At 42.6% G+C, this 23496-nt stretch overlaps 1 protein-coding gene across 1 annotated transcript in view; it reads right to left on the bottom strand.

Annotated features, from left to right (window-relative positions):
* DPY19L4 (dpy-19 like 4) overlaps positions 1 to 23496 on the bottom strand; it is a 92240-nt gene that overhangs the window by 11538 nt on the left and 57206 nt on the right. The window contains exons 14-19 of the mRNA XM_077493053.1: positions 23252 to 23371; positions 22879 to 22999; positions 20811 to 20867; positions 16985 to 17067; positions 8866 to 8998; positions 6824 to 6982 (exon numbers count right to left, since the gene is read on the bottom strand). Of these exons, the coding sequence (XP_077349179.1) occupies positions 6824 to 6982; positions 8866 to 8998; positions 16985 to 17067; positions 20811 to 20867; positions 22879 to 22999; positions 23252 to 23371 (673 nt within the window). The remainder of the gene's footprint in view (positions 1 to 6823; positions 6983 to 8865; positions 8999 to 16984; positions 17068 to 20810; positions 20868 to 22878; positions 23000 to 23251; positions 23372 to 23496) is intronic.

The following is a 23496-nucleotide window of genomic DNA, read 5'->3' as shown; positions in this document are numbered from 1 at the left end:
TTCTAGTTTGTAACCTAGAGTTATTGTGGAGACCACCCATTTGTCCCGAAATTCCTCCTGCCAGAGCCCTGAGAACTTTAGTAGTCTTCCCCCCACTCGAGTGAGCGGGGGCGCCCCTTCATAAGGAGGTTTTAGCATTTTGTCTTGAAGACCTTCTACCCCAGGACTTCTTTTGTCCCTGGGGTTGACTGAGTTTTAACCTTAGAGCCTGACGGAGGAGGCCGTCATGACTGCCTGGAGGCTGATGCCCCTGGTACTGGAGAAAGCGCCCGTTTAAAGGAGGGACGTTTACTCCTTTTCTTGACTGGTAAAAGGGTGCTTTTCCCACTAGAGATCCTTTGGATATAATTGTCCAAGTCCTCTCCAAACAGTTTTGCACCACGAAAGGGAAATCCCACCAGGAGTTTCTTACATGGTGATTCGGCTGACCAATTTATTAGCCACAAGATTCTACACATGTGTACCAATCAAAGCGTAAGGCGAGAGGTCTGAAGGATAGAATCTCTGATAGCATCAACAGCAAAACACAGAGCCGCTGGAAGGTTAGCTAACCCCCGGGCTTGCTGTTCAGGTAAAGCTTTAAGCACCTGTTTAACATGGTCTCTCAAATATTGACAGACTTCAATCGCTGCCACTGCAGGTTGTGCTACTGAACCTGCCAAGGAGAAAACATTTTTTAATAGGAATTCCATTTTCTTATCAGTTGGATCCCTAAGCATCTGAGTGTTGTCAACAGGACAAGTCAGGCTTTTGTTTACGGAGGAAATGGCGGCGTCAACTGCCGGTATACCCCACATCTTAGTACATTTTTCCTCCATAGGATAAAGTGTAAAAAACTTTTTAGGAGGAAAAAAATTTTTTATCTGGGTAATCCCACTCAGAATAGATAAGCCTTTCCAGCAAACCATGAACAGGAAAGGCATGTGCAGTTTGAGGAGGTTTCAGTGAACCCAGAGATGAAGTGGGTTCTTTAACTGACTCAGGTACAGGTAACAAACATGGAATGGACCAATCCAGCAAGAATTTGCACCAACATTTTCTCATCCTGAGAAGCTGAAGAGGGCCCGTCTCCACTAGATTCCTCAGAAGTGGAATCATCAGTTTCCTCCCGATCCTCTGAGGGGGATTCCTCTCCTTTATCCCAGAGTTCCTCACTCTGAGGGTAGTGGGTGACAGAGGGGGGCCTAGTGCGTTTTCTTCCACTGCGTGAAGATGCGATTAAGGCCACTAATCTTTCCTCTAAACCATTTATGGTTGAGGAAAAAACCTCCTGTGTAATGTACACAGGGGCTGAAGTGCCAGAAGAACTTCAGCCCGTGACACCGACAGCTCTCCCTGGCCAGCCTCCCCGGGTCCTGCAGGGGGGAAGGTTCTGCAGAGGGGGGGGGGTCCTCAGAGCCCAAAGGGGACCCCTTAGAGCCCTTATTCTTCGGGGTACTTGTACCTCTTTTACCCATAGTGCAAAGAAACAAAAGGTAGAGGTACCACAAAAAAATGCACTGACTGCTGAGCCCTGTAGTTCAGCAACTGGTGCTGCTACTAAGACTCAGTCTGGTGTAAATGCTGCCTGGGAATGCCTGTGTCTCCCACACTCACATGCGCCTGTCAGCTCTGTGTCCCTACATAGGCTGTGTGCATCTGAAAAAGAATACACTTTAAAGCCTGTGTAGCCCAGTGCTCCGCCCCCCCCTCTCCTCCGACCACTTCCGCCCCCCCGCTCGTTTTTAAAAACAAGCGTTTCCCGCACGAGCAGAGGCTCTAACCCTGCTGGCAAGCATTGAGGGGAGGCTGGGACAGAGGAGAGGGAAGGGTCGATGGATTTAAAGCCGCTGTAATGGTGGCAGTGGACGGGGCGGATGGCGGCGGGTGGTGGGGTATATTACCGCTCTCTGCCCAGGCCTGTCTCAGCCCCCTAATCCGTGGAGGGAGAATCCCAGAAGTAAAAAACCCCCCTACTTTCATCCTTCCTGGAGCATGGCTGGAGGGGCATAGAGCGTGGACACCAAGCAGACAGATCAGGCATGAAAAGGTATGTGCTCTTGGCAGCCCCCCGGTGGCCACTATAGGCATAGTATACATTTTCTTAAAAGGAGAAAACCTACTAGAATTAGAAAAATTCTTGAGGAGTGTCCCTTACCTTATCCAGCTGCAGGGTCTGAATAACAGACCCAATCTTCACCTCTCACAGTGGGCTCTGTTAGGAAAAAAATCTTCAGAGACTGGGGCCCCCTTGAATAGGAGGATCCGCAGTTCTGGGTCCGTAAAGCACCCTGCCAGGAATACGGCTGAAAAAAACAAATCCTGGATCCCAGGATCCAGCTCTCTAAAAAGAGAAGCGTTAAAGATAAAACCTTGTTTCTTCGGACACGAGGCCCAGGTACCATCCAATTCGGCCTGGAAAAGACACTTTGAATGGATCGGGTTCCATAGATGGCCCCAGTAAGGATATTCCAGCGGAGCTCAGCACAGCCCATCTTTACTTGTGACCAACACCTAAGACACTGGCTAAAAAAAACTGAGGTACCTCCAGTAGGGGGAGGGGATATATGGGGGATTGAACTTCTTGTCTAGGGTGTGCCAGTGTCCAATCACCTAGTGATAACCTATAACCCATCAGTAATTACTGAGTCTCTGTGTCCTATGATGTACGAGAAAGAAAGGAAAAAATTACACAATTTATTAGAAAATAGACATGGTAAAAACAGTTGGTACAGAGGTAAATACACTGAACAGTAATGAAAACAGGTAATTGACACATAGGTCCTAAAACAAGAAAACTTGAATCTATATCCTGACGGAGTCCTCTACATTTTTCGCAGTATCTTCAGAAGGGGTCAGTCAAAAACTTCTAAAAGAGTATAAGTAATTAACTGTAATTAACATAAGTAATTAAATTAAAATTAAAAAAAATAAGTAATTAACATAATTGAACAATTCTACAAATTTCAAGATTGGTAAATTGGAGTGACACTTGAGTAACAATACATAATAGATTAGTCTTGGAGAATCTATAAAATTGTAGATGGCTTACCAAAGACGGCCCGGAGGCGCCACGCAGTACCAAAAGAGGCACCCGATGAGGGGTAGCGCCCCCCCCCCCCCCTCCCCGGGGCGGACACAGGAGATTCTATGAGCACAAAAGACCATGGCTGACAAACTGTAAGGTGACAATGGGTCTGTGTTAATAACTATAGGCACAAAAGGTGGAAAAGTGCAGAGAGAGAGAGAGAGAGAGAGAGAGAGAGAGAGAGAGAGAGAGAAGGGGGAAGAAAAAAGGAGGTGGGGGAAGGGGGTGGAAAGAGAGAGAAGACATGAGGACTGCACTTTCCCACCTGTTGTTGTGTCCATAGTTATTAACACAGACCCATTGTCACCTTATCATTTCTCAACTATGGTCTTCTGTGCTCATAGCGTCTCCTGGGTCTCCCACGAGGGGGAATATCCCTCACTGGGTGCCTCTTTTGGTACTGCGTGGCGCCTCCAGGGCCGTCTTTGGTAAGCAATCTACAATTTTATAGAATCTCCAAGACTAATCTATTTGTCTTGTTACTCAAGTGTCTGCTACACTTAATTTACCAATCTTGAAATTTGTATAACTGTTCAATTATGAAACTTTATCCATCCTTGTAGATGTTTTTGACTGACCCCTCCTGAAGAAGCTGTGGATACCGCAAAACATGTAGAGGACTCAGTCGGGCTATACAAGTTTCCTTGTATTAGGATCTACATGTCCATTACCTGTTTTCATCAGCATGCACGGTATTATGTGCACAGTGTATATACCTCTGTACCAACTGTTTTTAATCATGTCTATTTTCTAATGAAATGTGTAATTTTTCCTTTTAACTGGTTTAACCCCTGGGTACTGAGATAGTCCTTGATCTTTTTAGTGCCATAGAGTATGTTTGGAGCAGCTCCAGGCACTTCTCCCTCTTTCCTCAGCTTGTTCAATTAGGGTTGGGAATAAAACCTTGAAGCTGATTGATTTCTATGCAGAAGTGAGACTTATTTTGCACTCTCCAGCTTTAGTAAATAAACCCCATAGTGCTTTAACAAACAAAATGTCATTCCCTTGAAATTCACATCTACTTAAAAAAAAAAAAAAGACATATTATACATTTAATGGTGTACACATAACAAGGTAAATATCTCAGGCCCATTTAGAGGGAGGATGGGCTGCATCATTCAGATAAAGCCTCTCATTTCACACTGGTATGTGTGTTACTGAATCCATGAGAAAGCCTCAATTCAGCTGTAATGATGATTAAACCTTCCATTCACGCAGCACGGGAAGGTGAAGTAACAGACACATGCAGGGAGGCCTTCTCATTTGTCATTTAGTCTCTGTAACGATATCATGTACTGGACATGAAACGCTGTAACTAGTTGCCATGTTGTTTGGAACCTTAGGGCAGCCATGACAGCTTGGCTAACCGTGTAACATTACAGAAAAATCTGAACTCCCTCCTCCCTCGTGTTAGGAATTCATAGTTTTTAAAAATTTCAAAGAAAAGGTTATCAGAAGAACAGAGAAAGCAGAACGCTAGATCAATAAAAACAGCTCATGTCAGCCTGGCAGGATGTTCAGGCCTGTCGTAAAACTCTCACCCTCTCAATTCAGAGAACCAGCCGATATCGGTCGCAAATACCTGAATGCACATAAAGCTTAAAACAGTGGAATAAGTATGAAATTTCAGTATGTATCAAAACTTCCAAAGTGATAATAGCACAGCCATAATTTGGACATATTTATTTTCCTAAGATAATTTCTAGTCCAGACCCCCTATGTCAGGTCATAGGGGAAACCACTGGTACCCCTTATTCCTCCTAAGTAGACTAGACACTAGAGATATGGCATGTTTATATTTGTTTTGAAGCAAATCTCACGCTCACAATAATATGGATATTTGGAATCTGTAAACACTATAGATGCAGAGATATGAATAAGTATCACAAAGTGTACCTGGGCCATGGTCAGGAGTGTAGACACCTCCCAGCAACCAACCCCTAAACAAGATGACCAGATTATTGGTCACTGGTCGCTGTCAACACCCCCTTTGATTTGGCAGAAAAGAGGAGAAGCCAAGACAGTTCTCCTTTTACCATCCAAGCAGGAACAGCTGCCAAGTTTGAGAACTGATTACCCAGCTCATCGATCGAACTCTGATCAACCCTCGGACAATTGCAAGTATTCCTCCTTCCCAATTCTACCCTATTTCTTCGTGGCTGTATATTGTCATCTCTTCGAAACATCTTTTTATTGTAAATATTTTAATTGTACCAACTTGACCTTTTCATAATAAATCCTTTTGTTGAAAAGTGTAAGGCCCCTTTCACACGGGACGGATCAGTAATGATCCGCCCCGTGATGATCCGCTTGCTCAGCGGGGATCGCTCCGTTGTCCCCGCTGAGCCGGCGGATAACAGGGCGGTCCCTGCACACTGTCAGCTCTCCATTCTCCTCTATGGGGGATCGGATGAGCACGGACCGTCTGTCCATGTTCATCCGAACCGCTCTGCAGACGGATAGAAAAATAGGATTTTCCTCCGTCTGCAGAATCGGACAATAGCGGAGGCGGACGATAGCGGGTGTCTGCGGATGTTCATCCGCAGACACCCGTTATCCCATAGGAATGCATGTATGTCCGTATTTCATCCGCAAACGGATGGATGAAATACAGACATAATGTCCGCATGTGTGAAAGTGGCCTTAACCTTGTCTCTAAAGCTCTTAATGAAAGCTATAAATGAACCTGCCTCTTACAAGAGCGCTACCATTTTAGGTAAGGCCTCTGAGCAGACTTGTCTGTGGTGGCAGTGTATGTTGCAGAAGTTTATTATGAAATCATAATTGGTATTGGTATAAACTTACGAGTCTCCCCCGGCTCGGTCTTTTAAAATGGGAGTGGTGGCAGTTAAAGAGTTAATTGCATAATTAGCCCAATGACAATCGCTCTCAGGCTGCTCGCACCTAGATTGCGGTCCTGCAAGCTGGAAAAATCTGTGCGCAGCTGAGAGTGGCATTGTTACATAAGTGACAGCGTGGTGTTAGGTTGGCCGTTCCTTTGTCGTGAGTTAACGTGGAGGGCAAGGATCTGACACCCGTGTTTGTCACCGTCTCCAATGCCCATTTGTACTTTTTTATTATTACTTTCGCACTGAGGTGATCTAGTGTTGGATGTACCATGTCTATAAATATGCATGGTTGGGGTATCTGCTTTTGACCACTGGATGGTACCTTAACATCCAAATGATCTTTAATATCTATGTGTAAACTTGAATCACTGAACAGTTCCTCTCTCTGGGTAAGTGAAAAGATTTCAAAGAAAGGCAGTGATGATAAATATGGTGGCAGTCATGGCTGACCTTCTGAAAATGCTAGTTACCTGGCTATTATTCTGTCCCATTCATTCCAATTTAAAACTCAAACTTCAAGTTTGGGATGACCAGCAGGTTTATGTCAGACATTAACCACTTACTGGTCTTGACTGCTTGTAGCTTTGCCTTTATCAAGTATGCTATGCTGCCCCAGAGATCACAAGCCAATCAAACTATGCAAGTGACTGTTGCAAAGGAATGAATCACTGAACAGTTGCAAGGAGTCATTGGTAAATTTGCTTGATAAACCAGTGATGTCTAAGCAGGGCTGGTAATCCCAGCTGCTCATTGGAATCCATGATGACCAGTTGGACTTTTACAGGGATTGCAGTCAGAAACAAATAAATAGGGCTTAAATCAAAGCAACACTTACTATTTTGGGAACCTTTACAGTTCCCCTGCTACATTATATTGGTGAAACTGTTTTATGGAAAGGTAAACTTACATGATCATTTGCAATATCAAGCAAATCTTTTACTCTGCAGCCCTTCATTCCAGCTACCTCATTACAAATTGAATCTTCGATCACCACATAGTTCGCTTTATAAGAGGTTAAGATCTTGTAGATGTCTTCTGCTGACCTCATGCTATAGATCTGATAAACCTGCAATACAAAAAGGAAAAGTACATATGATACAAACAGTGCTGTGGGAGCTAAATTAATTCATCCAACTGTTGATCTGGCTCCCTCTAGTGGCCCATCAAAGGAACGTTTTTAAAGAGACACTAACATGAATGCAATTTGTGTTTATTCAATGATCAAGGGGAATGTTATCTTATACCAGGCAAGCGCCAAATCACCCATTATTTAATTAAACTATATATAACAATATAATCTATCAATTTTATATCTATGATAATGCCTCCAAAATTCTTGCTGAATGACTCCAGTAATGACATCTAGTACAGACCAGGCCATTTTCATAATGTACTGTATTCCAGATTGTATTACAATTTAGAAAGGCTTTGAAACTTTTTAAAGACACCCCTGCGGGGAAAGTGTCAATGAAAACACAAGTTTTCAGAAGTAAACAAATTGTACTTAACCACTTGCCTACTGGGCACTTTAACCCCCTCCTGCCCAGGCCAATTTTCAGCTTTCAGCACTGTCGCACTTTGAATGACAATTGCACGGTCATGCAATACTGTACCCATATGACATTTTTGTCATTTTCTTCATACAAATAGAGCTTTCTTTGAGTTGGTACTGATGAGGCTGCACTTGTGGGCACTGATGGGCAGCACTGGTGGGCACACATTGGATGCACTGGTGGGACTGAACTTATAATCAGGACACAGATAATCAGATGTCCCTTTTAGAGATGCCAGTTATCGGCTCTCTTCTCCAATCCTCATGCTGTCAAGCTTGAGGAAAAGAGTACCGCCATCCGTTTACCTCCGTGATCAGTTGTGATTGGAAACATCTGATCATGTGGTAAAGAGCCAATGATTGACTCTTTACCCCAATCTGTGATCAGTAGTGTCCGGAGGACACTGCAATCACAGAGCGTGCTGCCCAGAACTAGATGATCGCGCTGTAGCCGTCATTGGGCTATAGCGCGTTTGACAAGTGGTTAAAGCGATTCTAAGCTTTTTTTAAAAAAAAAAAGAAAATAATAAACAGGTCATACTTATCTGCTCTGTACAATGGTCCTGCACAGAGCAGCCCTGGGCCTTCTCTTCTGGGGTCCCGCTCCAACATATCTGGCTCGTCCTCTTCAGAAAGAGCGCCCATTGGGGCACTCATGTGGGCTCAATCCTGAGCCGTGCTGCCTACATCCATAGACACAGACTGCACGGATTTACCCGCCACCACTCTCTCGTCACAAGATTTGATTGACAGCAGCAGGAGCCCAAAACTCCCGCTGCTGCCTCTCTTTTCTGTGAGGAGAGAGAGAGAGAGAGTGTAAATATCCACTTCTCTTAGGCAAAGCGCTGGATCAAAATTGGCTCCAAATTTCTGACTACAGGGACAACATCTCAGGCTTAACCAAGCCTCAGTGTGTGTTCACCACTGCTAGCTCTTACAGGTCTGTTGCTGCTCAATTCCTAAACAGTATACGGGCATACCTCACTTTTAAGTACACAATGGGACCAGATCATGTATGTAGAATGAAAATGTACTCAAAGTGAAGCAATACCTTTTTCACTTCTGGGGGGTCAGGGGCTGTAGAGGGGGGGGATCAAGGCATATAGTGGAGAGCCATGGGCTGTAGTGAGGGGGTCGGGGAGTGAAGATTATGGTACAATATAGTAATACATTTGCATTTAGGCAGCATCTCTGGGCTGGCTGGCGGGCAATTGTGGGCTGGCTGGCACTTTGCCTCTTCACTGGCGATAACTCAGGGTGGCAGGTCCGCCTATTTCATGCCATACTGCAGCTGCACGGTGCAGGATGTCTGTACTTGTGAGGTACTTTATGTACACTCGCGGGGATGTCCGTACCCAAGTGGGCTATGTCTGTAGTATAGAAATTGTATACATTACATGTTCATTCCTCTTCATCAGTTCTTCATCATTGTATACAGGTAAACTTGTCACCATCCATCCGGTACAAAGTTTTATGGCACCCATCAGCTGAGGACTCCCAGCAAACACTGCAGCCAAAGGAGCCTGGCCTCTGCAAGCAAAATGACAATGAAACTTCTGTATTATTTATTATATACATGACAGAATCCTCTCATTAGTGTGGCATTATTTGCCATTAGCATCACCTTATAGAAAAATAGAAAAAAATAAATAAAATGTACAAAACAAGAAATCCTATTGCACTTGCTGCGATACAATGAACAAAAAAAAAAAACTCATGGAGACACAGCCATGCTCCCACATCACCTCTCCACTTTGTCTGTGCCCTTGCTCCATCATTTAATGTCCGACTTCAATACTTTGACCTGGACCAAGCATGCAGCTACTGTAAATTTCTCATGTCTAGATTTGTTCTGGGTTAGTGACTGAAGCACTAAGCCACTGCATCAGCACCACAGCCAGGCCACTACAATGTTCCCAAAGGAAAGATCAGTAATGGCAGCCTATATATTTCTTTCTTGTCAGGTCAACTTTACAGAGAACCAGTCACAAAAGGGTTTAAGCTAGAATCTGAACATTTAGTCTTAGCCCTTGTACACACGGTCGGACATTCCGACAGAAAATGTCCGATTGGACCGTGTTGTCGGATAATCCGACCATGTGTGGGCTCCATCGGACTGTTTCCATCGCAATATCCGACCGACAAAGTTTTAGAGCTGGCCTATAAAATTTTCCGACAACTTGATCCGCTCGCTCGGACTTTGTCCGATCGTTTGTAGAGAATTCCGATAGGACAAAGTGCCACACATGCTCAGATCAAATTCCTAGACCAATGCTATTGGCTACTAGCCTGAACGTAGTCCCGTCGCAACGAAATAACGTCATCACGTTCTGAATGATCGGATTTTCCGACAACTTTGTGGATTTGGTTGTCGGAATGTCCGGCCGTGTGTACAAGGGCTTAGATATCTTTGGGCCTGCAGCAGGATAACGTATGTATCCTATTAGGCTATTGTTTGTTTGTCTTACAATGTATCTAAACCCCTCAAACAAAAATGTGATATATTGCATAGCTCTACTGAAGAAGGCCAATGAGATGATGACACGTGTTGGGAGGAGCCGAATCTGTGAAGCTTTGTGAGTGTAGAATTGCGGGGAATGAAATGATGATCTGAAGCATGCTGTTTTAAAGTTTTTATCTTGTAAGTGGATTTGTTTTGGGGGCTTTTAATAAGCAGGCAAACAGAGTACACTATGGCACTTGTGTTTGTTGTTTCATGTCTATAACCTACGGAAGTAACAGTGTGATTGAGCACTTATGAGAAAGTGAAGTAAGGTTCGTCTGACGGCAATACAAACGCTGATTGTGGAGACTGTAGGATTACCATTGGAGAATGAAAGTTGATTCATTGTGGTGGACACAAGGAGGGATTTGTCTATGCTTTTACATTCATCTTTGAGGTGAGCAGGCACTTAAGCTGGTGGAGGTGTGCACTGGATATTGGTCCTTTTGAGGACGAACACACACAGCGGTGATTGTTTTGGAAGCATTGACACAGATGAGCTTTCAAATTTTTTGACATTTTCATTTTTTTTATTTTTTATCATGAAACGTTTATTATAAATTTTGTATGCACATTATTTAATGAGACACAGCCCTGCACTATGTAGAAAACAATATTGAATTTGGTGAGGTGTATCACTGTAAGTGTTCAGCAGCTGTGCAGTCACATATATTGGTGATTTCACACATTTACCCTGTTATAGGAGGAAGTCATTTATTTTGGCTCTGATTTTTTTTTTCACAATTTATATTGCATAGCTCATCAGTCCCCAGTTCACACTGCTGCAACTCGTCATGCAAGTTAAGAGTTCAAAGTTGCATGACAGCGGCAATGGAACCGTTCTAATTGGTGCTCTACTTTGGTGCAACATCAACACGACTTGCATTGACTTCTGTTAAAGAATCATATGAACGCTGCGATGAAGTCGTGCAGGGATGTCGGTTTCAAAGGCGCATAAATTTTGAAGCTGCGGCAGTGTGAACAAGGGCTTAGATGCGGTAGCTGCATTGTTTTTTTGTTCTAGGGTGACAATGTTCACTCATTGTACCGTATCTATGAGGGAGCAGCTCTGTCAGACATGTCCTCAGACATGGAGTGTCTAAGCCCTCATGCACACTGGACGATTTTCTATCTCCCCTAGAAATCTTTCCTCCTGGCTGGGGCGTTTTGGAAGTAAAAACGATTGACGCTTGAAAAAGTGTGTAACGTGTTTAGGCATAAATTCATTTCATTAGTCAGAATAATAATTTATTCTGGTCACTGAAATTAATTAACACTCAAGCGCTAAACACGCCTAATGCTTGCAAGTGTTTAGAAGCATCTAACATTTTATTCTGCCAAAACTATGCAACTCCAGGACTGGCATTGAGTTTTCTTTCTTGCTTCTAAACGCCAATGGGTACATTGACACATAGGCTAACATGAACGGGAGTTTAGAGGCAGGACAAAAATCAGCAGGCGCCCCCAGGAGCAGCTAAAAAAATATGCAGTGCGCATGAGGCCTAAAGACTACAGAGCACCTCACCTCCTCATCTCCATAACATATGGAGGTGTTCTGCAGTTCACAGAGGTGAACTGGCCACCTGCTTTAGATAAGGCAGCAGACTAAATAGGACAATACCGGATTTCCGGATGGATAATTTTTTGGCCCTTATCAAACAGATTTAATAAAACATTTTTCAATTATATATTTAACAGGTCAAAAGGGAAATAGCATTTTTGTTATGGTTTACATACATTTTAAGATGGTGCTTAGAGACAAGCTTCAAAGCTGAAAAGCCCAATGTGGCTTCTAACAAGGTGATGACAGCAGAAGTAGAGTCAAATTAAAAAAAAAAAGTTGGCAGGTAGAATTTTTATGATAGAATAGACTCTGCATGTCTCCTTTGTTATAATGACTTCTCCCTGCCTATCAGTGTCTATAGACCCATGCAGACCTCAGCGAACAGCTTCAGCACAGTCATGTGCTGAGATAAAGTAACTTCCATGTGCAGGAATTTCATTAACGCAGCCTGGCCAATCATGAGGCCGAAGCCTATGAACTTGGAAGACTGCTGAGAGAAAATTTAAGCGCTGTCGATGGAGGGAAGTGCCAACATTGTAGTGCTGGAAGGGATCACTTGCATGGTAAGACTGTCATAATATGATATGGTTATACTAGCTAGCTCCTGGGGTCCCAAAATATTTTATTGTGGTGGTATTACTTCCTTTTAGAGGCTAGCCCCACTCTTTGCACCATGTTACACCCCCCAAACTATTCCCCCTTTGTGATGGCGTGTAGGGGTTCTTCTCCCCCACACCAGCTGTCACTTTTGAAATCGGGACATTGTTCCACTCACAAAGATCCGTGATGGAATAAACTACAAATCCAGTCCGCCTCCGTGGCAGTTCTTCGTGGCACAGGAGTGCTGTAATCACCAAACTCGTCCATTGACATTTCCTTCAGCTCTCCAACTGAAAGCCCACACCTCAGTATGGACAGAGAGCTGGAGGAAGAGTCTGCAGAAGCCAGGCAATGCACCTGCGATCCACCGATTATAGATGCATTGCTCTGCAGGCTCCTATGGGAAAAAGAATAAATACACTTCTTCCCTGCAAATGTGTGTAAATGTTTTTTTTTTTTTTTAAAGGTCAACTTAGCCTTTAACAATTTTATTACACACTAAAAAAAACTTTCAGCAAATAAGCTTTAGCCCTGGAATATCTGATCGTGGTTAAGTAGACATTCATTGCTACTCTGACTCTCTTTAATGCAGTAAAACCTGTATTATTTGGGGAACAAAGATCAACACAGCTGCTGATGACTAAGAATTGTGTACTAAACATTGAATAATTAATGTTTAGTACACAAAGCACATTCTACAAAACTTCTTTTAAACCCATGGTATTGTGTAGCTATAAATGTTCAAACACACAAGTTTGGCTTAAAGACCTATAATTAAACCCAGTACAAGGATAAATGTAAAATAATTATGGAAATGTCCAAAAGAAATGTCTTACTTATTTGTAAAAGGTTAGGTGTACTAAAGATTATACAAAAAGGGATCTTTAAGCGCTGAAGGGGTTATTAGGGTGTGGCTTTTATGTTTTGCCCAAAATAGAATTAAATCAAAATGGAAAAAAACAAAAACAAAAAAAAACCCCCAGAAAGGACAGAGTGGGACTTTCACAATCAGAAGATCTCAAGAAATGTTGTAATACGTGTTTAACAAATCCCATTATAACTCTATTGTCAGCGCAGGGTGCTATTGACTTTTAATTATACAGAAAGGAACACAGTAATTATAGAAAATCTAAAAATCTCTGTGGTGTACTTTATTACAAGTGGTTCTAAACCTCAGTCCTAGGTACTCCCAACAGGTCATGTGTTGGGAACTTCCCTTAGATAAAATAGCTCCTCTCGATACCATATCATTGATATTGATTTAACCACTTCAATACCGGGCACTTTTGCACCTTACTGCTCAGGCCAATTTTCAGCTTTCAGCGCTGTCACTTTTTAAATGACAATTGCGCGGTCATGCTACACTGTACCCAAACTAAATTTTTATCATTTTGTTCCCACAGATAGAGCTTTCTTTTGGTGGTATTTGATCACCTCTTTGGTTTTTATTTTTTGCTAAATGAATAAAAAAGTTTCTTTGTAAATAAGTACATTTTCTCCTCCACGGATAGGCACTGATAAGCGGCACTGATGAGGTAGCACTGATGGGTACTCATATGTAAGACTGCTGGGCACTGATAGACGATGCTTATGGGTGGCACTGATAGCTTTAACTGTTAGGAATCACTTGTGGCACTGGCAGGCATTTTACTTTGGCACTGATTGGCAGCTGCCTGGGCACTGACTGCCATTTCCCTGGTTCTCCAGTGTGGTGGCCATCCCTGGCGGTAGTGACGGCATCCTGGTGGTCTTGGACGGGCATCCGAGGGGGGGCTGCACTGATAAACAATCAGCACAGACCCTCCCGTCAGGAGAGCAGCTGATCGCACCTGTCGGACGCGAGTGAGGAAAAGCCAATCAATGGCTCTAGGTAAAGAGTCTCAGTCAGAGACTCTTTACCTAGATCGGAGTTGCGGCGTGTCAGACTGACACACAGCAACAATGATCGGTGCGCAGCGGCTCGATATCCTGGCGGCGTCATATGACGTTCGGTCAGGTATACTCGCAACCACTTTGCCAACGTCATATTGCTATAAGTGGTTAAAGCAGCTGTGCAAAGTAAAGGAAATCCTGAAAACATGGCCCGTTGAGGGTACTTGAGGACTGACATTGAGAAGCACTGCTTTATACAATATGCAAGCTCTAAAAAAAAAAAAAAAAAATGGCTGGCAGCTCCACCATTAGGCTACTTTCACACTGGGGCAGCATCGCGTTAGCGGTAAAGCGCTGCTCCTTTTAAGGGTGCTTTTAAAGTGGTTGTAAACCCTTACAAACCACTTTGACCTACAGGTAAGCCTAGATTAAGGCTTACCTGTAGGTCCAAGAAATATCTCCTAAACCTATACGGTTTAGGAGATATTTGCCCAAAGACAGGCACCGCTGTCTACGGCGCATGCGCCGTAGACAGCGGCGTGCAGGCGCACTGAGCGCGGCATTTCCAACAACGGAGCTGCCGCACGTGTGGGCTCCCGTGTGCATGCGGGGGAGTGACGTCATCGCGGCTCCGCCGAATGACAGCGGCGGAGCTGCGAGACCCCACCGAAAAGATGGATGCGCCGGACTACAGGGGACAGCGGTGACATTGCTGGCTCCTGTGTCAGGTAAGTGACACATAATGGGCTACTATGCGATGCATAGTAGTCCATTATGCTTTGCCTTTGCAGGGAATGAAAGAGGAAGTAAACTCATCAGGGTTTACTTCCTCTTTAACCCCTGCCTGCGGCTGAAAAAAGGGTTAAAAACTGTCCGTGCAAATGCTTTTCAGGCGCTTCGGAAGCGCTGTCCATGCATTACAATGGGCAGGGAAGGTTTAGGAGCAGTGTATAGAGCACTCCCAATCCGCCCCAAAAGATGCTGTTTGCAGGACTTTTTTTTCCCATCCCGCAAGTGCACCACCCCAGTGTGAAAGCACTCCGGTTTTCAGGCGCTTTTACAGCCTGAAAAAGCCTTTAGTGTGAAAGCAGGCTAACTGTTACTTCCAGAGTCTTAAGTTCCATTCCCACTTCCTAATTTGGAATTGCAGGCAGAACGGCTGTTATTTTGCTTGCAATTCCAAACTGTGTGACGATCAATGCACGACATGTGACACGTGTTTGGGTGTCATTATTCTTTAAGAGATGTGATTCTGACGAAATTGTTACAGGACAGGATCACGCGCCAAACCGCGCCTTGAAAAAATCTCATGAAGCTTGTCGCCCGAAAAGGAGTAGGCGCTTCTTTTTGGATGACAAGCATGCATAGGGTAACCTATTCGACTGAATGGGCTGGCCATGTGTGACATACAAATCACTCAACTGAAATCGTAAGCAGGAACGCTTGTTCCAACAACATAAAAGTGTGAATGTAGGGTTATGCATTACCTCTGAAATGAATCCACAGGGCAGTTATTTCTATTCAATCAACAGGCACACACTGGAACTCTTTGAGTTATGATACAAACGTGTTTTTAATTTTTGTTTTTTTCGAGGATAAACTGATCTCTGCAAGCTGGGCCCTAAAAGAGGCAGGCTGAGGGCAAAGGAAAAGTCACCACTATTACTCATTGTTTCCCTGTAGCTGATCGTTCCCCATTACTGACCCACCAAGCCTTCTTCTGCTCTGTGCATCTGTGTGGAGGTGGCCATCTTGGTAGAGGCAGAGCTTTGCATCTCCATGTCAGAACCTCCAGCATAGAGAACTATGAGCAATGCCTCATTCTAAATCTCTGGAGGATAGCAGCCAGAGGCAGCAATATCCTAGATCCCACACTGCAAACATACAGCTATGAAACTCTAGGCGCAAGAGTGCCTAGGCCATGGGTGCTCAACCAGTGACCCATGGAGCTCTCTGATTTGGCCGGCGACCTCAAATTGAGGAAGCTCATGCCCGGCTCCAACAAGCCCGTGATTGCAACACATCATTGTGAAAGTAGCTTTATAGGGGCTCAGACAGTAAGGGCTTGTTTATATTTGTGCTTTGGGCATGGTAAAACCCCATAGTTCATTCTGTCCCGTGACCTGTTACCAAATCACTTAAAGTATACCTAAAATATAACTTTTTTTATTTTTGTATGAAGCGCAGAGGGATTAGAATGCTTGTCAGGTTTTAATTGCGGTCTGTGACTCTGATTCACCCTCTTTATTTGTCCTGCTTACCATTATCATTGAAAGTAAAAGTAAAAGAAAAATCACAAATTTTGGGTTGTCCCCAGAAAAGTAATAGAGGGGACACCAATTCTGGTGACCTGGGTATCCTCAAGAAATTTTCCTCACTTCCTTGTTGGCTATGGGACAGGAAGTAAAGGAAAGTTTTCACAATGGGACACAGATGGTGAAAAAAAAGTTTTGCCTATAGTTCTACTTTAAGTGGCCCACACTCTTCAAAAGGTTGAGCACCCCTGGCCAAGGCAGACACACATATTAGGAAGTGAACTGCTACTTTTTTTTTTGAGGACTTACAGAAAAAAGTAGATTTTGCAGGGGACTGTTTAGGCACAATTAACATTTCTAGATGTTTCCTAGAATATAGTGAATTTGCACTTTTTGAAGCTCAGGTCTAATTTAAAGCTCTGCATCTTGGAAAGAATGCTGCAGTGGTACACCTTCTCTGGTGTACTACCTCCCACAATGCCTTTTACTGTAATAGAGCATTCTGAAGTTCTTCTTTAATGAACACAGTGTAGCCTTTTCATGTACAGCTATAACTATGCTGCGCTCGTCTATGGACATGCATTATACATCTGTATTAGTTAGCGCTGACTGTACAGTGTGCGAGAAAAGATGACAGCGCTAGAGAATTAATAATACATTCCTTTTTTGTGTTGCTTTTGTGTTGTATTGTCATTTGTGGGAAACATCATATCATTTCTTACTTTATCCAGTTCATGAGCTCCACGGTGTCAGACTCATAGTGTTCCTCCAGTTCTGATAACTCATTGACAATTCTGGGTATGAACTGTTATTGGAAGCAAAACACAAACTATGAGGTAAGAGCCTGTTTATTACATTCTACTAACCTGTATGTGTAATAAGGAGCTATATTTAATAAAATGGTTCTTCCAATTCTTATATATAAATGCTAACTGTCCACTTAACCTACAAAATATCTGCCAGTTATTACAGATGCTTTTACCTGATGACTAGTTTTCTTGTTATAAATGGAGTCTCCTTCCATGTTAATAGTGTAAAGTACCAGCCCGGTGTCATTGTGAAAACAAACCTGCCCAATACATCTTTCCAACGTCATAAGTGACTATGCGGTTCATGTGCAGTTAGATGTGTCCAATTTGTACCTGTACCTGTGATAGGTGCAGCTTAAAGCACAATTTAAATTCCTCAACTCTGGACACAAAAACTTTTTATATCCTACCTAAAACATCCTAACACTGACACTAAATGACACTGATACTAATTACCTTTTTTTTTTAATCCTACCTAAAATACACTGACCCAAGTTAAAGAGGAAGTAAACCCTGATGGGTTTACTTCCTCTTTTTTTCCCTGCAAAGGTAAAGCATAATGGACTACTATGCATCGCATAGTAGTCCATTATGTGTCACTTACCTGACACAGGAGCCAGCGAAGTCACCGCTGTCCCCTGTAGTCCGCCGCATCCATGTTGCTTGTGGCGTCTCGCAGCTCCGACGAATCACAGCGGCGCAACCGCGATGACGTCACTCCCGCGCATGCGCACGGGAGTCGCGCCTCGCAGCTCCGCCGCTGTCATACGGCGAAGCCGCGATGACGTCACTCCCGCGCATGCGCACGGGAGTCGACAAATTTGGCAAATCCATTCTTGGATTTGCCGCATTTAGTGCGCATGCGCGCCGCTGTCTACGGCGCATGCGCCGTAGACAGCGGTGCCCATTTTCGGGCAAATATCTCCTAAACCATATAGGTTTAGGAGATATTGCTTGGACCTACAGGTAAGCCTTAATCTAGGCTTACCTATAGGTCCAAGTTGTTTGGAAGGGTTTACTTCCTCTTTAAACTGATCTACAGTACCTATTTTACATTTTTCTCCTCTAGCAGGAGAAAAAGATGCAATGGTATTGAGAGTGCAAAATCTGATACAGCTGTGCATGGTAGCCAATCAGCTTGTTTAACCACTTTCAGACCGGACCATTTTGCTGGCTTAAGACCAGACCACTTTTTGAGATTTGGCACTGTGACACTTTAACTGACAATTGCGCGGTAAGGCGATGTGGCTCCCAAACAAAATTGATGTCCTTTTTTTTCCCACAAATAGAGCTTTCTTTTGGCGGTATTTAATCGCCCCTGCGGTTTTTATTTTTTGCGCTGTAAACAAAAATAGAGCAACAATTTTGAAAAAAAGCATCATTTTTTACTTTTTGTTATAATAAATATCCCCCAAAAATATATAAACACACATTTTTTCCCTCAGTTTAGGCCGATACGTATTCTACATATTTTTGGTAAAAAAAAAAAAAAAATCGCAATAATCGATTGATTGGTTTGCGCAAAAGTTATAGCGGTTACAAAATAGGGGATAGTTTTATGGCATTTTTATTAATAAATTTTTTTTTTTTTTACTAGTAATGGCGGCGATCAGCGATTTTTATTGTGACGGAGACACATCGGACATTTTTTACACCATTGTCATTTATACAGCAATCGGTGCTATACAAATGCATTGATGCAGCTATGGCAGTACGGCATTTAAAAATGGACATACCTGTACACCAATATGCCTGCCTGTGCCATTCTGCTGATGTACATTGGCGTGCGCCGGTCGGGAACTGGTTAATTAAGCTTTGACACCAAAAAAAAAAAAAAAAAAAAACACTAGAAGCTGATTGGTTTCTATGCAGAGCTACACCAGATTTTGAACTCTGCAGGTTTAGTAAATCAACCCCAATATTTTTTTCTCCATTCAAGAAGAGAAAAAAAAAAACACAGGGGCGGGCTGCACAGTGACTGACCACTGTTATAGCCAGAGGCTATCACAGCGATCAGGTTTCTCAGCTCCCGATCAGTAGTACGGGACGTGGGGCTCTTGATGAGAGGCCGGTCCTTGTGTACGCTCCCAGCAGAAACACATGTGCACATATATTTGGTCCCACGGAATATAACCCATTTCAGTGAGGCTATATTATACAGAATATATATGTGTGTGTGTACATGCAACAGAAAGGGATTAAGGTAATTAATACATTTAAGAAAAAGTTGCAGCAATACACATATCTGGGGTTTAGTTATGTCAATGGAATTACATATTAATTGAAAAATCCTGAAACATGTCATAATATAATATAAAACACAGCAATACATTGTATTGAAATGCCTTCTATATATTTTCTTCTTTTAACCGCTAGCCGACCAACCGCTGCAGTTGCACTGCGGTAGCATGGCTCGGCTGCGCAAATCGCTGTTATGTTACGTCGGTAGCATAAACAGCCACTAGGGGGTGCGCGGAGAAGCGGGAGCTGTGTGTGTAAGCACACAGTTTCCGGTTCTCTGAGTAGTGAGCTGACAAATCGTCTGTTCATACAGAGTTTCCTTTGTAAGTCCCATCCCCCTTCAGTTAGAACACAAACTAGGATACATATTAAGCCCTTCACTGCCTCCTAGTGTTAACCCCTTCACTGCCAGTGACATTTTTACAGTAATCAATGCAATTTTAATCGCACTGATCGCTGTATTAATGCCAATGGTCCCAAAAATGTGTCAAAATTGTCCAACGTCTCCACCATAATGTCACAGTCACAATAAAAATCACTGCTCGCTGCCATTACTAGTTAAAAAAAAATATTAAGAAAAATGCCATAAAACTATCCCCTATTTTGTAGACGCTATAACTTTTGCGCAAACCAATCAATATACGCTTTTTGTGATTTTTTTTTTTTTACCAAATTTATATATATATATATATATATATATATATATATATATATATATATATATATATAGATAGATAGATAGATAGATAGATAGATAGATAGATAGATAGAATACATATCGGCCTAAACTGAGGGGAAAAAAACTTTTTTTTATATATTTTTTGGGGATATTTATTATAGCAAAAAGTTAAAAATAATGCGTTTTTTTCAAAATTGTTGCTCTTTTTTTTGCTTATAGTGCAAAAAATAAAAACCATAGAGGTGATCAAATACCACCAAAAGAAAGCTCTATTTGTGGGAAAAAAAAAAACAAGTAAATTTTATTTGGGAGCCACGTCGCACGACCGTGCAATTGTTAAAGCGACGCAGTGCCGAATCGCAAAAAGTGGTCTGGTCTTTGGCTAGCCAAATGCTCCGGGGCTTAAGTGGTTAAACTTCTATCTTGCCTTGGCTTGTCTTCCCAAAGGCCAATGTATTTGAAAATGTGAGGTGTTATCAATATACAATACTGTGCAACAGTCAAATCCACTAATATGGCCTCAGAATTTGACCCTGATTAATGATTGTTCCCAGCTCCTGGTCACTATTGGCAACATTTATACGGGCTGCTTAGCCTGCCTTTGGTTTGTGTATGCTCTGCCTTATTAGTGGTGTTCTGTAATGCCTGGTCTTACTTTCTCATACGGAGTTGTCATATATTCTTTCCATTGAGTTCTCCATTATAATGTCTGATTTCTTAAACATTAAATACATTTAAAAAATAAATAAATAAAAAATAATCCACTGACACTTGAAGTCAGGATGTTATAGTAACATTTGGGCCTATGAATGACCTTACCTCTCTCCATAAGCTGAAGCCAATCACCGTGGGGACAGCTGCACTTAAGATGAAAGCCTATAAAACAAGACAGGAAGAGCTGATGTGTCAAAGCTGAGATCTAGTAAACCTATGTGACACAATGGGGTTGAGTTACTGAAACTGGAGAGTGCAAAATCTGGTGCAGCTCTGCATAGAAACCAATCAGCTTCCAGATTTGTTTTGTCAAAGCTTAATTGAACAAGCTTAAGTTAGAAGCTGATTGGCTATCATACAGTGCCTTGCGAAAGTATTCGGCCCCCTTGAACTTTTCAACCTTTTGCCACATTTCAGGCTTCAAACATAAAGATATAAAATTTAAATTTTTTGTGAAGAATCACCAACAAGTGGGACACAATTGTGAAGTGGAACGAAATCTATTGGATATTTTAAACTTTTTTAGCAAATAAAAAACTGAAAAGTGGTGCGTGCAAAATTATTCGGCCCCTTTACTTTCAGTGCAGCAAACTCACTCCAGAAGTTCAGCGAGGATCTCTGAATGATCCAATGTTGTCCTAAATGACTGATGGTGATAAATAGAATCCACCTGTGTGTAATCAAGTCTCTGTATAAATGCACCTGCTCTGTGATAGTCTCAGGGTTCTGTTGAAAGCGCATCATGAGCATCATGAAGACCAAGGAACACACCAGGCAGGTCCGTAATACTGTTGTGGAGAAGTTTAAAGCCGGATTTGGATACAAAAAGATTTCCCAAGCTTTAAACATCCCAAGGAGCACTGTGCAAGCGATCATTTTGAAATGGGAGTATCAGACCACTGAAAATCTACCAAGACCTGGCCGTCCCTCTAAACTTTCAGCTCAGACAAGGAGAAGACTGATCAGAGAGGCAGCCAAGAGGCCCATGATCACTCTGGATGAACTGCAGAGAACTACAGCTGAGGTGGGAGAGTCTGTCCATAGGACAACAATCAGTCGTACACTGCACAAATCTGGCCTTTATGGAAGAGTGGCAAGAAGAAAGCCATTTCTCAAAGATATCCATAAAAAGTCTTGTCTAAAATTTGCCACAAGCCACCTGGGAGACACACCAAACATGTGGAAGAAGGTGCTCTGGTCAGATGAAACCAAAATCGAACTTTTTGCCCACAATGCAAAACGATATGTTTGGCGTAAAAGCAACTCAGCTTATCACCCTCAACACACCATCCCCACTGTCAAACATGGTGGTGGCAGCATCATGGTTTGGGCCTGCTTTTCTTCAGCAGGGACAGGGAAGATGGTTAAAATTGAGGGGAAGATGGATGCAGCCAAATACAGGACCATTCTGGATGAAAACCTGTTGGAGTCTGCAAAAGACCTGAAGCTGGGACAGAGATTTATCTTCCAACAAGACAATGATCCCAAACATACAGCAAAATCTACAAAGGAATGGTTCACAAATAAACGTATCCAGATGTTAGAATGGCCAAGTCAAAGGCCAGACCTGAATCCAATCGAGAATCTGTGGAAAGAGCTGAAAACTGCTGTTCACAAACGCTCTCCATCCAACCTCACTGAGCTCGAGCTGTTTTGCAAGGAAGAATGGGCAAGAATTTCAGTCTCTCGATGTGCAAAACTGATAGAGACATACCCCAAGCGACTTGCAGCTGTAATCGCAGCAAAAGGTGGCTCTACAAAGTATTAACGCAAGGGGGCCGAATAATTTTGCACGCCCCACTTTTCATTTTTTTTATTAGTTAAAAAAGTTTCAAAAATCCAATAGATTTCGTTCCACTTTACAATTGTGTCCCACTTGTTGGTGATTCTTCACAAAAAAATACAATTTTTATATCTTTATGTTTGAAGCCTGAAATGTGGCAAAAGGTTGAAAAGTTCAAGGGGGCCGAAGCACTGTACACAGCTGCATTAGATTTTGATCTCTCCAGTTTTAGTAAATCAACCCCAATAAATTGATCAGTAATGTAAACAAGTAGGATATTTTATGCCTTATCGATTAATCTAATAAAGCATTATATAAAATAATTCAGCACTGTAGGGAGCCCATCTTTTATGATGCTAGTACAATTTAAGACTAATGTGGATTTCTTACCATGAGGACTGGATGTACAGTTTTCACACGGATCCACCTGAGCAGTGTAATCCACATCTCGGGGGAGCAAACACCGAAGGCAGCAAGGACACAGACATAAGGCGTCCACAAGTACTTCACCCTGAAAATACAAACCTTCACGTATTACCCTAAGCATTACATGATAATACTAACTATTAGTATAATCATGACTATATAATGATGCATGTCTCTATAACAGGGGGCCATAAGGGCCACAGAGTCTTTAGCAGTATAGGTTGCCCAATTCTGTTGAATGTAATCTGATTATTTTTTATTTTGAACCTATACACAGTGAAGGCAGTCAGTCTATATAACATCCAGAATACAAACACAAAAAAATAGAGGCTCTTACCCCTCAAAGGTCATAGCCAGAGAGCCCAGGAGAAGACTTTGGATGACATGGTAGATGACCTCTGGCCTTTCTCCTATCCGTCCTTCCCTAGCGAGGATATGAGCACTTACAGGCACACCACTGTAAGAAGAATATTGAACTTAAGACATAAAGCATATCATAGCAAAAAGTACAGCAACTCCAGGCAACCAGTACTAATATTATCCAGTACGCACTGTGCAGAGGAATTTAACTGGAGTAGACTG

Source organism: Lithobates pipiens, unplaced genomic scaffold, assembly GCF_037356315.1.
Source record: "Lithobates pipiens isolate NorthernLeopardFrog02 unplaced genomic scaffold, aLitPip1_a1.2 Scaffold_19, whole genome shotgun sequence".
Classification (NCBI taxonomy): Eukaryota; Metazoa; Chordata; class Amphibia; order Anura; family Ranidae; genus Lithobates; species Lithobates pipiens.
Note: the sequence above shows the minus strand (reverse complement) of the source record. Positions and strands in the feature narration are given on the sequence as shown.